A 17021-nucleotide genomic window follows, 5' to 3' on the forward strand; every position below is an offset into this window, starting at 1 on the left:
TGAGACAGTGTTTGGGGAAGTGCTCTGCCTGTGGGAGGCTGCATGGCTCAGTGGAGTTTGCAGAGGAGGAGTCTGTGTGTTCTGGACCACCCAGAGGGGAGCAGATGGAGGCTTCTCTCTGAGACGGAGGTCTGGGTACAGTCTGCTTTCCAACAAACCTCCAAAAAGCCTGCAAAAAGCCGCCAAAGAAAAAAAAACCTCCAGAGAACAAAAGCCTGAAAAACTGGTTTCCACAGAGCCCAGCCCCTTCACAGGGGGCAGGAGGACTCAACCCAAGCAAGACTGACTGAAAAACAATGCAGCAGTCCCCTACCCCAGAAAGCCAGAAAAGAACAAGAGGACAACCACCACAGGGTCCCCATAAAATTGTAAAACGCCAATATGGGGGGAAACAATATATTAAGCTCCCAGTATTGTGCCAAAAACCTGTATATATCATAGAAACAACTTTTATTTTTAATTCGTTCTCATTATTCTTGTTCTCTTTTTTTAACCTACTTACCATTACAATAGAGGTTTAGTATAACATATACTATAATAACCTTTTAACTTGAACTTTTTTCATACATATACTTCTGTTTTCTTTTTCTCTTCTATTTTTTTTAATATACATATAGATATAAACTTCAAGGTAATCCTCTTTCCCTAATCAATACTACTCCTATATATAAACCAGTTTTACTCTCCCTTTATCTCTTGAAAGTTGAGCCCTTTAACAAAGATATCAAGACACACTCAGGAGGAATCAAAATAACCTTCCTCGCCCACATTGAGGATTTATAACCACCCTCCCATCTTTGTTTTCTGTCAGTATTTCTGTGTATTTGTTTTTGTTCTGGTAGTATATAAATTTGATCCTTGGAGTTCATTTTGTCTGGGTTCTTTTTTTTTTTTTTTTCTTGTCACTTACTTTTTTTTTTTTAATTTCTTTTCAGCGTAACAGTATTCATTATTTTTGCACCACACCCAGTGCTCCATGCAATCCATGCCCTCTCTAATACCCAAAACCTGGTTCCCCCAACCTCCTACCCCCACCCCTTCAAAACCCTCAGATTGTTTTTCAGAGTCCATAGTCTCTCGTGGTTCACCTCCCCTTCCAATTTCCCTCAACTCCCTTCTCCTCTCTAACTCCCCTTGTCCTCCATGCTATTTGTTATGCTCCACAAATAAGTGAAACCATATGATAATTCTTGTCACTCACTTTTGACGGTCTTTTCATTTGTCCGTTTTTGTTTGTATACCTTATAAATCTTACCTTTGGGGCCCATTCTGGCTGGGCCTTCTCTCTCTCTTTTTTTCTTTTTTCTTTCTTTTTGGTGATGACTTCTGATTGCTCAGAAGCGTTCCAGGATGCACTTTGCCTGGATCACAGCTGATATATTCAGCTACACATCCCCTCAACTACATCTCACTAAAATGACTAGGAGGAGTAACACCCAACAGAAGAAAAATTCAGAGACTGTGCCCTCTCCATCAGAACTACTGGATATGGACATAAACAGTATGTGAGAATGGGAATTTAGGGTAAGAATTATCAAGGCAATGGCTAGGTTGGAGAAAACTGTTAGTGACAACATGGAATTGCTAAGGGCAGAAGTGAAAGCTACCTGGAGAAGAAGTTAAAAATGATATCAATGAGGAGGAGGAATCAAAATGGTGGAGAAGTAGTAGGTTGAGACGACATCAGGTAGCAGGAGATCAGCTAGATAGTTATCAAACCACCCTGAACACCTACAAATCCAACAGGAGATCGAAGAGAAGAAGAGCAGCAATTCTAGAAACAGAAAATTGACCACTTTCTGAAAGGTAGGATCAGCGGAGAAATGAATCCAAAGCGACCGGAAGATAGACCATGGAGGGAGGGGCTGGCTCCCAGCAAGTGGCAGAGCAATGGAGCACAAAATCAGAACTTTTAAAAGTCTGCTCCACTGAGGGACATCGCTCCAGAGGCTAAGCCGGGGTGAAGCCCATGCGGGGACAGTGCGGCCTCAGGTCCCGCGGGGTCACAGAAGGATTAGGAGTGTCTGAGTGTCGCAAAACTCACAGATATTAGAGCAGGGAAGCCGGCTACAGAGACAAGTGCCGAAGAGTGAACTCTCAACTCGGGAGTACCTTAAATTGTGATCCGTGGCACAGGCCACTGCTCTGTGAGCAGGGACCCCACAAGATTCAGGGAGACCCGCCCCCCCGGAAGAGCACAGGGATCTGAGGGGTTTGGAGACTCCAGGCGGGGCTGTGTGCCAAAGACAGAGATGCTTGGTCACAGGCTGGGTGAGCTGGGAGCGCAAATGGAGGCCAGGGAGATGGGAGTGATTGAGTGCTTTTCTCTGAGGGCACACTGAGGACTGGGGCCCCGAGCTCTCGGCTCCTCCAGGCCAGAGATTGGGAGGCTGCCATTTTCATTCCCATCCTCCAGAGCTCTACGGAAAGCGTTCAGGGAATAAAAGCTCCAGAAAGTGAACCGAAGCGGATTACTTTGCCTGGCCTCTGGTAAGGGTGGTGCAATTCCACCTTGGGCAAAGACATTTGAGAATCATTACAACAGGCTCCTCCCCCATTAGATCAGCAAGAAATCCAGACAAGACCAAGTTCACTTACCAAGGAGAACAGCAGAACCCAGAAGAAGACAAAGCAAAGCATGGAATTCATGGCTTTCTCCCATGATTCTTTAGTCTTGCAAAGTTAATTAATTTTTCTTATCTTTTTCCTCTGCTAAAATTTTTTTTAACTTTTACCCTTTCCTGTTTTAAAGTTTTTTAACTAGTTTATCCTAACAATACCTTTCATAAAAAAAAAGAAACTTTTTTGAACCTTCATTACTATAGTCATATTTTATCCTTCATTTTATCTAACTTTATTTTTTGTATACACATACGGTTTTTTCTCCTAAAAAAATCTGGGATACAACTTCTTCTAATAGATCAAAATATACCCTTAACCTAGCACATGGCTTTGTTCTAGTCTCCAGCATGAGCAAATTCTCTACACTTTCTTTTTCTTTATTCTCCCAACCAACTTATCTTATCAACATCTTTTTAGAAAATTTTTTTAAAATTTTCATCTTTATAGCCATATTCCATCCCTTCATTGTCTTTAACCTTATATATGTTTTTAATTCTTTAAAATTTTGGGAGAAAGTTTCTTCTAAGAGACCAAAATACTCCCCAAATTAAATGGGTGACCTGTTCTATTCACCAGTCTAATATATATATATATATATATATATATATATATATATATATATATATATTTTTTTTTTTATTTTTTTTTTTTTTTTTATTTTTTTTTTTTTAACCTTTTTTTACTCCCCTTTCCCCCCCCCCCAATTTGGGGTCTCTTCTGATTTGGTTAAAGCACATTTTCCTGGAGTCTTTGCCTCCCTTTTAGTATTTAACTTGCTCCTTCATATATTTTAACCTGGATAAAATGACAAAGCAGAAAAACTCACCACAAAAAAAAAGAACAAGAGGCAGTACCAAAGGCTAGGGACCCAATCAATACAGACATTGGTAATATGTCAGATCTAGAGTTCAGAATGATGATTCTCAAGCTGCTAGCTGGGCTCGGAAAAGGCATGGAAGATATTAGAGAAATACTGGAGAAATAAAAGAACTAAAATCAAACCAAGCAGAAATCAAAAAAGCTATTAATGAGGTGCAAACAAAAATCGAGGTTCTTATTGCTAGGATAAATAAGGCAGAAGAGAGAATTAGTGATATAGAAGACCAAATGACAGAGAATAAAGAAGCTGAGCAAAAGAGAGACAAACTACTACTGGACCACAAGGGGAGAATTCGAGAGATAAGTGATACCATAAGATGAAACAACATTAGAATAATTGGGATTCCAGAAGAAGAAGAAAGAGAGACGGGGAGCAGAAGATATATTGGAGAGAATTATTGGAGAGAATTTCCGTAATATGGCAAAGGGAAAAAGCATCAAAAACCAGGAGGCACAGAGAACCCCCCTCCAAATCAATAAGAATAGGTCCACACACTGTCATCTAATAGTAAAATTTTACAAGTCTTAGGGACAAAGAGAAAATCCTGAAAGTAGCCCGGGGCAGGAAGTCTGTAACATGCAACAGTAAAAATATTAGACTGGCAGCAGACTTATCCACAGAGACCTGGCAGGACAGAAAGAACTGGCATGATATATTCAGAGCACTGAACAAGAAAAACACACAGCCAAGAATACTATATCCAGCTAGGCTATCACTGAACATAGAAGGAGAGATAAAAAGCTTCCAGGACAAACAAAAACTAAAAGAATTTGTAAACACCAAACCAGCTCTACAGGAAATATTGAAAGGGTCTTCTAAGCAAAGAGAGAGCCTAAAAGTAGTAGACCAGAAAGGAACAGAGACAATAGACAGTAACAGTCACCTTACAGGCAATACAATGGCACTAAATTCATGTCTGTCAATAGGTACCCTGAATATAAATAGGCTAAATGCCACAATCAAAAGACACAGGGTATCAGAATGGATTAAAAAAAAAAAAACATCAATATGCTGTCTACAAGAAACTCATTTCAGACCCAAAGACACCTCCAGATTTAAAGTCCATGCTAATGGACATCAAAAGAAAGCTGGGGTAGCAATCCTTATATAAGATCAATTAGATTTTAAGCCGAAGACTATAATAAGAGATGAGGAAGGACACCATATCATACTCAAAGGGTCTTCCCAACAAGATCTAACAATTTTAAATATGTATGCCCCTAACATGGGAGCAGCCAACTATATAAACCAATTAATAACAAAATCAAACAAACACATCGACAATAATACAATAATAGCAGAGGACTTTAACACTCCCCTCACTGAAATGGACAGATTATCCAAACAAAAGAGCAACAAGGAAATAAAGGCCTTAAATGACACACTGGACCAGATGGACATCACAGATATATTTAGAACATTACATCCCAATGCAACAGAATATACATTCTTCTCTAGCGCCCATGGGAACATTCTCCAGAATAGATCACATACTGGGTCATAAATCAGGTCTCAACCAGTATCAAAAGACTGGGATGATTCTCTGCATATTTTCAGACAACAATGCTCTGAAGCTAGAACTCAAGAGAAAAGTTGGAAAGAACCCAAATACATGGAACTAAAGAGCATCCTTCTAAAGAATGAATGGGTCAACCAAGAAATTAAAGAAGAATTGAAAAAATTCATGGAAACAACTGATAATGAAAACACAACAGTTCAAAATCTGTGGGACACAGCAAAGGCAGTCCTGAGAGGAAAATATATAGCGATACAAGCCTTTCTCAAGAAACAAGAAAGGTCTCAAATACAAAACCTAACCCTACCCCTAAAGGAGCTGGAGAAAGAACAACAAAGAAAGCCTAAACCCAGTAGAAGAAGAGAAATAATAAGGATCAGAGCAGAAATCAAGGAAATGGAAACAAACAAACAAACAAACAAAAAAACCAATAGAACAAATCAACAAAACTAGGAGCTGGTTCTTTGAAAGACTTAATAAGATTGATAAACCCCTGGCCAGACTTATCAAAAAGAAAAGAGAAAGGACCCAAATAAATAAAATCATGAAGGAAAGAGGAGGAACACAACCAACACCAAAGAAATACAAACAATTATAAGAATATATTATAAGCAACTATACGCCAGCAAATTTGACAATCTGGAAGAAATGGATGCATTCCTAGAGAGTATAAACTATCACAACTGAACCAGGAAGAAATAGAAAACCTGAACAGACCCATAACCAGTAAGGAGATTGAAGCAGTCATCAAAAATCTCCCAATAAACAAGAGCCCAGGGCCAGACAGCTTTCCAGGGGAATTCTACCAAACATTTAAAGAAGAATACATACCTACTCTGCTGAACTGTTCCAAGAAATAGAAATGGAAGGAAAACTTCCAAACTGATTTTATGAGGCCAGCATTACCTTGATCCCCAAACCAGACAAGGATCCCATCAAAAAAGAGAATTACAGACCAATATCCTTGATGAACACAGATGTGAAAATTCTCACCAAAATACTAGCCAATAGGATCCAACAGTACACTAAAAGGATTATTCACCACAACCAAGTGGGATTTATCTGGGCTGCAAGCTTGTTCAATATCCTCAAATCAATCAATGTGATAAAATACATTAATAAAAGAAAGAACAAGAACCATATGATACTCTCCATAGATGCTGAAAAAGCATTTGACAAAGTACAGTATCCTTTCTTGATCAAAACTCTTTACAGTGTAGGGAGAGAGAGTACATACCTCAATATCATCAACGCCATCTATGAAAAACCCACCGTGAAAATCATTCTCAATGGAGAAAAACTGAGAGCTTTTCTGCTCAGGTCAGGAACATGGCAGGGATGTCCATTATCACTACTGCTATTCAACATAGTACTAGAAGTCCTAGTCTCAACAATCAGACAACAAAAAGAAATTAAAGCATCCAAATCGGCAAAGGAGAAGTCAAACTATCACTCTTTGCAGATGATATGACACTATATGTGGAAAACCCAAAAGACTCCACTCCAAATCTGCTAGAACTTATACAGGAATTCAGTAAAGTGTCAGGATATAAAATCAATGCACAGAAATCAGTTGCATTTCTATACACCAACAACAAGACAGAAGAAAGAGAAATAAGGAGTCAATCCCATTTACAATTGCACCCAAGACCATAAGATACCTAGGAATAAACCTAACCAAAGAGGCAAAGAATCTATACTCAGAAAACTATAAAGTACTCATGAAAGAAATTGAGGAAGACACAAAGAAATGGAAAAATGTTACATGCTCATGGATTGGAAGAACAAATATTGTGAAAATGTCTATGCTACCTAAAGCAATCTACACGTTTAATGCAATCCCTATCAAAATACCATCTATTTTTTTTTCAAAGAAATGGAGCAAATAATCCTAAAATTTACGTGGAACCAGAAAAGACCTGGAATAGCCAGAGGAATAATGAAAAAGAAAGCCAAAGTTGGTGGCATCACAATTCCAGACTTCAAGCTCTATTACAAAGCTGTATTCATCAAGTCAGTATGGTACTGGCACAAAAACAGACACATAGATCAATGGAAAAGAATAGAGAGCCCAGAAATAGACCCTCAACTCTATGGTCAACTAATCTTCGACAAAGCAGGAAAGAATGTCCAAAGGAAAAAAGACAGTCTCTTCAACAAATGCTGTTGGGAAAATTGGACAGCCACATGCAGAAAAATGAAACTGGCCCATTTCCTTATACCACACATGAAAATAGACTCAAAATGGATGAAAGACCTTAATGTGAGAAAGGAACCCATCAAAATCCTTGAGGAGAACACAGGCAGCAACCTCTTCGACCTCAGCCACAACAACTTCTTCCTAGGAACATCGCCAAAGGCAAGGGAAACAAGGGCAAAAATGAACTATTGGGACCTCATCAAGATCAAAAGCTTTTGCACAGCAAAGGAAACAGTTAACAAAACCAAAAGACAACTGACAGAATGGGAGAAGATATTTGCAAACAACCTATCAGATAAAGGGCTAATATCCAAAATCTATAAAGAGCTTAGCAAACTCAACACCCAAAGAACAAATAATCCAATCAAGAAATGGGCAGAGGACATGAACAGACATTTCTGCAAAGAAACATCCAGATGGCCAACAGACACATGAAAAAGTGCTCCACATCACTTGGCATCAGGGAAATACAAAACAAAACCACAATGAGATATCACCTCACAGCAGTCACAATGGCTAAAATTAACAAGTCAGGCAATGACAGATGCTGGCGAGGATGCGGAGAAAGGGAACCCTCCTACACTGTTGGTGAGAATGAAAGCAGATGCAACCACTCTGGAAAACAGTATGGAGGTTCCTCAAAAAGTTGAAAATAGAGCTACCCTATGACCCAGCAATTGCACTACTGGGTATTTACCCTAAAGATACAAACGTAGTGATCCGAAGGGGCACATGCACCTGCATGTTTATAGCAGCCATGTCCACAATAGCCAAACTATGGAAAGAACCTAGCTGTCCATCGACAGATGAATGGATAAAGAAGATGTGGTAAATACATACAATGGAATACTATGCAGCCATCAAAAGAAATGAAATCCTGCCATTTGTGAAGACGTGGATGGAACTAGAGGGTATTATGCTGAGCAAAATAAGTTAATCAGAGAAAGACAATTATCATACGATCTCCCTGATATGAGGATGTGGAGAGGCAATGTGGAGGATTTGGGGAGTAGGAAAAGAATAAATGAAACAAGATGGGATCGGGAGGGAAACAAACCATAAGAGACTCTTAATCTCACAAAACAAAGTGAGATTTGCCAGGGGGAGGGGATTAGGAAGAGGGTGGTTGGGTTATGGACATTAGGGAGGGTATGTGCTATGGTGAGTGCTGTGAAGTGTATAAACCTGGCGATTCACAGACCTGTACCCCTGGGACTAATAATACATTATATGTTAATAAAAAAAATTTAAAAATTAAAAAAAGCAGTATAACAAACATCAATGTATCCAAACACTAAAAGGATTATTCACCACAACCAAGTGTGATTTATCCAACACCCAGGAAAAAAAATAAAACACTACTAATTTTTTAAAAAATGCTATCAATAAGATCCAATCTAATCTGAATACTCTAACAGCTAGGGTAACTGAGGCAGAAGACAGAATTAATGTTCTAGAGGACAAACTGATAGAGAAAAAGGATCAGGAGGAGGCCTGGAACAAACAGCTTAGAAGCCATGAAAACAGAATTAGGAAAATAAATGATGCCATAAAACGTTCCAACATCAAAATTATTGGTATCCCTGAGGGGGAGGAGAAGGAAAGAAGACTAGAAGATATAGTTTAACAAATTCTCCATGAAAATTTTTCCAATCTGGGGAATGGAACCAGTGTTTGTGTCCTAGGGGTAGAAAGAACACCCCCAAAGATCAACAAATCTAGAAAGATCTTGAGGCACTTGATTGTAAGACTGACGAATCATAATTTTAGACAAGAGCTTTTGAGAGCAAATGGGGGAAGAGATTCCTTACATACAGATGAAGGCCTATCAGAATAACATCAGACCTGTCCACAGAAACCTGGCAAGCCAGAAAAGGCTGGCAAGACATATTCAGGGCACTTAATTAGAAGAACATGCAGCCAAATATACTTTATTCAGCAAGGCTGACATTCAAAATGGATGGAGAGATAAAGAGCTTCCAAGACCAGCAGGGTTTAAAAGAGTATGTGACCACCAAGCTGGCACTGCAAGAAATAGTAACCGGGGTTCTATAAAAGAAGAAAGAACCCAAGAGTGTCATAGAACAGAAATTTACAGAGACAATCTATAGAAACAAGGACTTCACAGGCAACACGATGTCAATAAAAACATATCTTTCAATCATCACTCTCAACGTGAACAGCCTAAATGCTCCCATAAAACAGCACAGGGTTTCAGACTGGATAAAACAGGACCCGTCCATATTTGTCTACAAGAGACCCACCTGGAACCTAAGGATACATCCAGACTGAAAGTGAAGGGAGGAGAAGCATCTTTCATACCAATGGGCCTCAAAAGAAAGCTGGGGTAGTGATTCTCATATCAGATAAATTAGATTTTAAACTAAAAACTATAGTCAGAGATAAAGAAGGACACTACATCATTCTTAAAGGGTCTATCCACCAAGATGATCTAACAATTATAAATATTTATGTCCCCAATACAGGAGCAGCCCACTACATAAGACAACTATTAATCAAAATAAAGAGTCCTATTGATATGAATACATTAATAGTAGGGGATCTTAACACACCACTCTCACTAACAGATCATCCAAGCAGAAAATCAATAAAGAAACAAAAGCACTGAATGACACATTGGACCAGATATATCATAGATATATATCATAGATATATACAGAACATTCCACCCTAAAACAACAGAATACTCATTCTTCTCATGTGCACATGGAACTTTCTCCAGAGTAGACCACATGCTAGGTCACAAATCAGGGCTCAACCGATATCAAAAGATTGAGATTATTCCCTGTATATTCTCAGACCACAATGCTTTGAAACTGGAACTTAACCACAAGAAGGTTTAAAAGGAATTCAAACACTTGGAAGCTAAAGACCACCCTGCTTAAGATGGTTTGGATCAACCAGGAAATCAAAGAACTTAATTCATGGAAACCAATGAGAATGAAGACACTTCAGTCCAAAACCTTTGGGATATGGGAAAGGCGGTCCTAAGGGGGAAATACACAGCCATCCAAGTCTCCCTCAAAAAAACTGAAAAATCCAGAAGACACCAGCTTTCTTTACACCTTCAAGAACTGGAGAACCAACAACAAATTAAGCCAACACCACAAACAAGAAGGGAACTAATCAAGATTAGAGCAGAGATCAATGAGATAGAAACTAGAGATACAGTAGAACATATCAACAAAACTAGAAGCTGGTTTTCTGAAAGATCATTAAGATCGACAAACCACTGGCCGAACTAATCCAAAGGAAAAGAGCGAGGACCCAAATAAATAAAATTATGAGTGAAAAGGGAGAGATCACAACTAACACCAAGGAAATAGAAACAATCATCAGAAATTCTCATCAATGGTTATACACCAGTAAGTTAAGCAACCTAGAAGAAATGGGTGCATTCCTGGAAAACTATAAACTTCCAAAACTGAATCAGGAAGAAATTGGCAACCTGAATAGACCAATATCTAGTAACTAGATTGAAGCAGTGATCAAAAACCTGCCAAAAAACAAGAGCCCAGGACCTGATGGATTCCCTGGAGAATTCTACGAAGCATTCGAAGAAGAAATAATGCCTATTCTCTTGAAGGTGTTTCAAAAAATAGAAACAGAAGAAAAACTTCCAGACTCTTTTTATGAAGTCAGCATTACCCTGATCCCAGAACCAGGCAAAGACCCCACCAAAAAGGAGAATTTCAGACCAATATCCCTGATAAATATGGATGCCAAGATTCTCGACAAGATCCTAGCTAACAGAATTCAATGGTACATTAAAAAGATTGTCCACCACGACCAGGTGGGATTCATCCATGGGATAAAAGGGTGGTTCAACATTCACAAATCAATCAATGTGATAGAATAAATCAATAAGAGAGAAGAACCACTCAATTGGTCCTCTCAATTGACGCAGAAAAAGCCTTTGACCAGATACAGCATCTGTTCCTGATTAAAACGCTTCAAAGTATAGGGATAGAGGAAACATTCCTCAACTTCATTAAATCTATCTATGAAAAACCCACAGCGAATATCATTCTCAATGGGGAAAAGCTGACAGTCTTCCTTTGAGATCAATAACACGACAAGGATGTCCACTCTCACCACTGTTGTTCAACATAGTACTAGAAGTCCTAGCAACAGCAATCACACAACAAAAAGAAATAAAAGGTATTCAAATTGACAAAGAAGTCAAATTCTCTCTCTTCGCAGATGACATGATACTTTATATGAAAAACCTAAAGGACTCCACCCCCAAACTACTAGAACTCATACCGCAATTCAGTAATGTGGCAGGATACAAAATCTATGTCCAGATATCAGTTGCTATCTTATACACTAACAATGAAAATATAGAAAGGGGAATTAGAGAATCAATTCCGTTTACTACAGCACCAAGAACCATAACATACCTGGGAATAAACTTAACCAAAGAGGTAAAGGATCTGTACTCGAGGAACTACAGAACACTCATGAAAGAAATGAAAAAGACATAAAAAGATGGAAGAGCATTCCATGCTCATGGATTGGAAGAATAAACATTGTTAAAATGTCTATACTGCCTAGAGCAATCTATACTTTCAATGCCATCCCAATCAAAATTCCACTGGCATTTTTTAAAGAGCTGGAACAAACAATCCTAAACTTTATATGGTACCAGAAGATACCCCAAGTTGCTAAGGAAATGTTGAAAAAGAAAAACAAAACTGGGGGCATCACGTTGCCTGATTTCAAGCTTTACTGCAAAGCTGTGATCACCAAGACAGCATGGTACTGGCACAAAAACAGACATATAGACCAATGGAACAGAGTAGAGAGCCCAGATATGGACCCTCAACTCTATGGTCAAATAATCTTCGACAAAGCAGGAAAAAATACACAGTAGAAAAAAGACCGTCTCTTCAATAAATGGTGCTGGGAAAATTGGACAGCTATGTATAGAAGAATGAAACTCGACCATTCTCTTACACCATACACAAAGATAAATCGAAATGGATAAAAGACCTCAATGTGAGGCAGGAATCTATCAAAATCCTAGAGCAGAACATAGGCAGTAACCTGGCATTGGCATTGGCCACAGCAACTTCTTTCAAGATATGTCGCCAAAGGCAAAGAAAACAAAAGAGAAAATGAACTTGTGGGACTTCATCAAAATCAAAAGCTTCTGCACAGCAAAGGAAACAGTCAACAAAACAAAGAGGCAACCCACAGAATGGGAGAAGATAATCACAAATAACACTACAGACAAATGGCTGATATAAAAGATCTATAAAGAACTCCTCAAACTCAGCACACACAAAACAGATAACCCTGTCAAAAAATGGGCAGAAGACATGAACAGACACTTCTCCAAAGAAGACATACAAAGGGTAACATGCATATGAAAAAATGTTCATCATTAGCAATCAGGGAGATTCAAATCAAAACCACATTGAGATACCACCTGACACCAGTTAGAATGGCCAAAATTAAAAAGACGGTTAAACAACAAGTGTTGGAGAGAATGTGGAGAAAGGGGAACCCTCTTATACTGTTGGTGGGAATGCAAGTTGGTGCAGCCACTTTGGAAAACAGTGTGGAGATTCCTTAAGAAATTAAAAATAGAGTTTCCCTATGACCCTGCAATTGCACTACTGGGTATTTACCCCAAAGATACTGATATAGTGAAAAGAAGGGCCATATGCACCCCAGTGTTCATAGCAGCAATGTCCACACTAGCCATCAGGGAGATTCAAATCAAAACCACATTGAGATAACACCTTACACAAGTAAGAATGGCCAAAATTAACAAGACAGTAAACAGCAAGTTTTGGGAGAGGATGTGGAGAAAGGGGAACCCTCTTACACTATTGGTGGGAATGCAAGTTGGTGCAGCCACTTTGTCTGTCAAATAAATAAATAAAATCTTTTTTAAAAAATGAAAAATAGAGCTTCCCTATGACCCTTCAATTTCATTACTGGGTATTTACCCCAAAGATACAGATGTAGTGAAAGGAAGGGCCATCTGTACCCCAATGTTCACAGCAGCAACAGCCACAGTTGCCAAACCGTGGAAAGAACCAAGATGCCCTTCAGTGGACGAATGGAAAAAGAAGATATGGTCCATATATACAATGGAGTATTGTGCCTCTATCAGAAAAGATGAATACCCAACTTTTGTATCAACATGGACGAGACTGGAAGAGATTAAGCTGAATGAAATAAGTCAAGCAGAGACAGTCAAATATCATATGGTTTCACTTACTTGTGGAGTATAAGGAATAACACGGAGGACATTGGGAGATGGAGAGGAGAAGTGAGTTGGGGGAAGTAGGAGTGGGAGACAAACAATAAGAGACTGTGGACTCTAAGAAACAAACTGAGGGTTTTGGAGTGCAGTGGGGTGGGGGGATGGGTGAGCCTGGTGGTGGGTATTAAGGAGGGCACGTATTACATGGAGCACTGGGTGTGGTGCATAAACAATTAATTTTGTAACACTGAAAAAAAAAAAGATTCTCTCTCTCTCTCCCCCTCTGCCCTTTCCCAACCCCCCAAAATAATAAATAAATAAAAACAAGGTGAAAATGAATACTCCACTCCCAAGGCAGGCAGTAAAGATCACAAGGTAGTACCTGGTTTTTCTGTTCAGCAGTAGTCAGCTCCTGTTGCAGCAAGCCCACGACCTGAGCACGGCCCAATAAGGCTTCTTCATGCTCTTCAAGCTTCCTCTGCAGCACCTTTAATTTCTGAGAAGGAAATGTTTTAGATACAGTGTGCTAAACCAATGAGCACCATTATCTGTTTACCTTTCAAAAGATCATGTAGATTTGTGTATTTAAGAGTTCTGAATGTTGAGGATGGCAGATTAAAAAGTGGGACACCAGCATGCCATGCTCCCCATCCAGCAGCAAAAAAAAAAGAATCTCCAAAAATGACTTCTCCAGTATAGTGACAATAGCTAAACTGAGACACAAGCAAGCCCCTGAATTAGGGAGTCTTTTTAACTATTCGAGAAAATGATACAACCGCTTTTAAAACTATAGAGTCAATATCCTACACCTCAGTAACATAAGTGCACGTATATCTCACTCACCAATGAAAACATTCTATGCAGGCAAGAACCTTCTCTTCTAGCTTTCATGCACAGGACATGCACTCGATAAACATTTGTTGGATAAATAAATCAATAATACATGTATACATTAATATTCCAGTTCAAAAAGTGTATTCTGAAGGATTAATTAGAATATGGAAGAAGTTTTCACTCAAAAACAATTAAATGGATCAACCATGAAATACCACTAGAGCACTTTTGGTTACCACACTATACTACACACACATAAAAATAAATACCTTGGAGTTAGTAGATGATAAAAACAATGAAGCCGATTTTCAAAATATACTCAATTATTTTTTTAAGAATAATCAATTTAATAAAAGACAAAATCATTCCTTTTCATTTAATTTTTTGGAAGTTTAAAATTAGCTTCATTGATTTGAAGCTTTGGATCAGGTGTTTAATGAAGCTACAATTGGCAAACTGAAGAGAAACTGATTTCTGACTACCACATACATTTGCCAATTAAAGCCAGCTTTTGAGTACCAACAACCTGGTTAGAGGCATAAAAGGCAAGGTAAGGACAAGAAAAAATAAATATTAATATGCAACAGATGACAAGATCACCAAAAAGAAGCCAATTAAGGAGCACACTAAGACCAAGTGGAGAGCAGTATGTAAGGGTAGAAAAGTGGCTGTGATCATTTTAAATGTTAACCAAATGACAGTCATTCTACTAAGTTTTAGCAACACACCTGTTGCATCTCTGTTTCCACATCTGCCTGGGTTACTAACTGAAGAAGCTCATCTTCATGAAGACGAACTTGTGTTTCAAAGCGGGCATCTTTCTCTCGGACCACCTGCTGCATGGAACTCAACTAAAGACACACACCAAAGAAACTATACATGTTACACTCCCCAAATATTGCACAAACAAAACTCACACCCTATTCTTCCAAGACGAACACTAAGAACTGACAGGCAATAGATTTTAATCAAATTTTTAATGTCAAGGATGAGAATGCTGGAAGAGAGATAGGTATGCCTGACAGTAACTTCCCAATGCAAGAGAAATCCTATTATCAAACTCAGAAATCAGCCCAAATATAAATTCTGATTAAAAATTATATTTGCATGATTATTAGAAATGCTTAAATATACAAGAGGTATATTTTTCAAAAGTTCTGCAGAGATTAGAATATTAAAACTACAAAGTGGAATTAGATTTCTGTGAAGTCCTAGGCACATTAATAGCACACACATTCAGTGAAATTGTCATGCCCTGTAAGGCAAACTTCAAGCTAAAAGATCTTTTACTCAAAATTCTCTACAACTGGAATAAATCCCATTTGATCGTGGTGAATGATTTTTCTTAATGTATTGTTGGATTCGTTTTGGTAGTATTTTACTGAGAATTTCTGCATCCATATTCATCAAGAATGTTAGCTAGTCTTCAAAGAACTGCTTCTACCAAAGAACTTCATGTATTTCCAAATCCACACCACCTCCCCAGACACCTATTTTTAGCTGTCATTACTTGCTAGTTTCTAGATCATCCTCACTTGTAACTGGCTCTTAACAGAATAAAATGGAAGTAAGTTGACTGTGGGCTATTTAGTACCAGTGTGTTAGTTTTGTTTTGTTTTGAGGATGTGGATGTCTACAGATGAATGCCTGTTTATTTACTTCCTTAAGATCTGTAATTGAGCATGCTGACCTGATCTTAACTTGCCCATTTTGTATTGGTCCTTCAACTATTGCTAATTTCTCAATTCGTGACATCTTGAACGGCTCTCCTTCTAGGTAGGAAAAAATCTTCATAATTTTTTTGATTCTCTGAATTCTGACATTACTATGAATTTGGAATCCTGTGTTGTAAATGTACAGGCACTGGTGTCCTTCATTAGCCAAATGCATCTCACATCCTTTCGTATAAATGTACTATATTCATTTTTCTGTGATTTTGCTCAGACCATTTCCCACAAATGGAATACGTTCGACCATCTTATTGAGATGATTATCTATCCATCACAGTTTGCCTAAATCCTAAGTTTTCCATGTACCTTCCTTGGTTGTCACACTCATGGTAACCCCTTTGACCTCTTAAAATACTTTACATTTGTGTTGATGCTTACTATTCACTTACTCTGAATGGCTTGCATTATGATGGACCTGTTAATATATTTATATTCTTGGCTTTCCATGTTTTAAGCCGCTCGTAAAAATCACATTTTGTATTTCTCTATCATACACTATATATAGTTCTTGTACATAAAAAGGATACAATAAAAGCTAATAGATAAAAGTAAGGATTTCAAGATACACTATTTAACTGTATACACAGCAGCAGGCTATCCATGGACAGAAAACATCATTAATACCATAAGTTACCAAAAAATGAAAAACACTCAATGGAAAAGACTAACTATCATGCAAAGATACTTCACAGGGAAAAAAGTTTCACAAGTCAAAAACTTTCTCAAAGGAAAAATGGGTGATCAAAGTGGAAATTTAGAAAAACAGACAGAAGGAGTTGAGAATGCCAGTTCAAACTGTCTGATCCTGGTATCAGAAATAAATATGAGGAATATTAAATATTAGTGCCATATAACACTGAATCACATAACCTATAGCACTTTCTCATTATATGCCCACTAAGTAATCTTCTGATTATAATTTAACTTCCTATTAAGGTTTTACTATAGGGAAAGAATGGACGTAATCATTTGTATTTCTTTTGGTTTATCTACCAGTC

General features: G+C 38.2%; 1 protein-coding gene across 1 annotated transcript in view; it reads right to left on the reverse strand.

Moving 5' to 3' along the window:
• Positions 1-17021, reverse strand: part of LOC111154986 (golgin B1) — a 107761-nt gene that overhangs the window by 57832 nt on the left and 32908 nt on the right. The window contains exons 7-8 of the mRNA XM_022514957.1: positions 15022-15144; positions 13842-13955 (exon numbers count right to left, since the gene is read on the reverse strand). Coding sequence (XP_022370665.1) covers positions 13842-13955; positions 15022-15144 — 237 coding nt within the window. The remainder of the gene's footprint in view (positions 1-13841; positions 13956-15021; positions 15145-17021) is intronic.

The sequence above is a fragment of the Enhydra lutris genome, unplaced genomic scaffold, assembly GCF_002288905.1.
Source record: "Enhydra lutris kenyoni isolate GAN:26980312 unplaced genomic scaffold, ASM228890v2 scaffoldscaffold39, whole genome shotgun sequence".
Taxonomy (NCBI): Eukaryota; Metazoa; Chordata; class Mammalia; order Carnivora; family Mustelidae; genus Enhydra; species Enhydra lutris.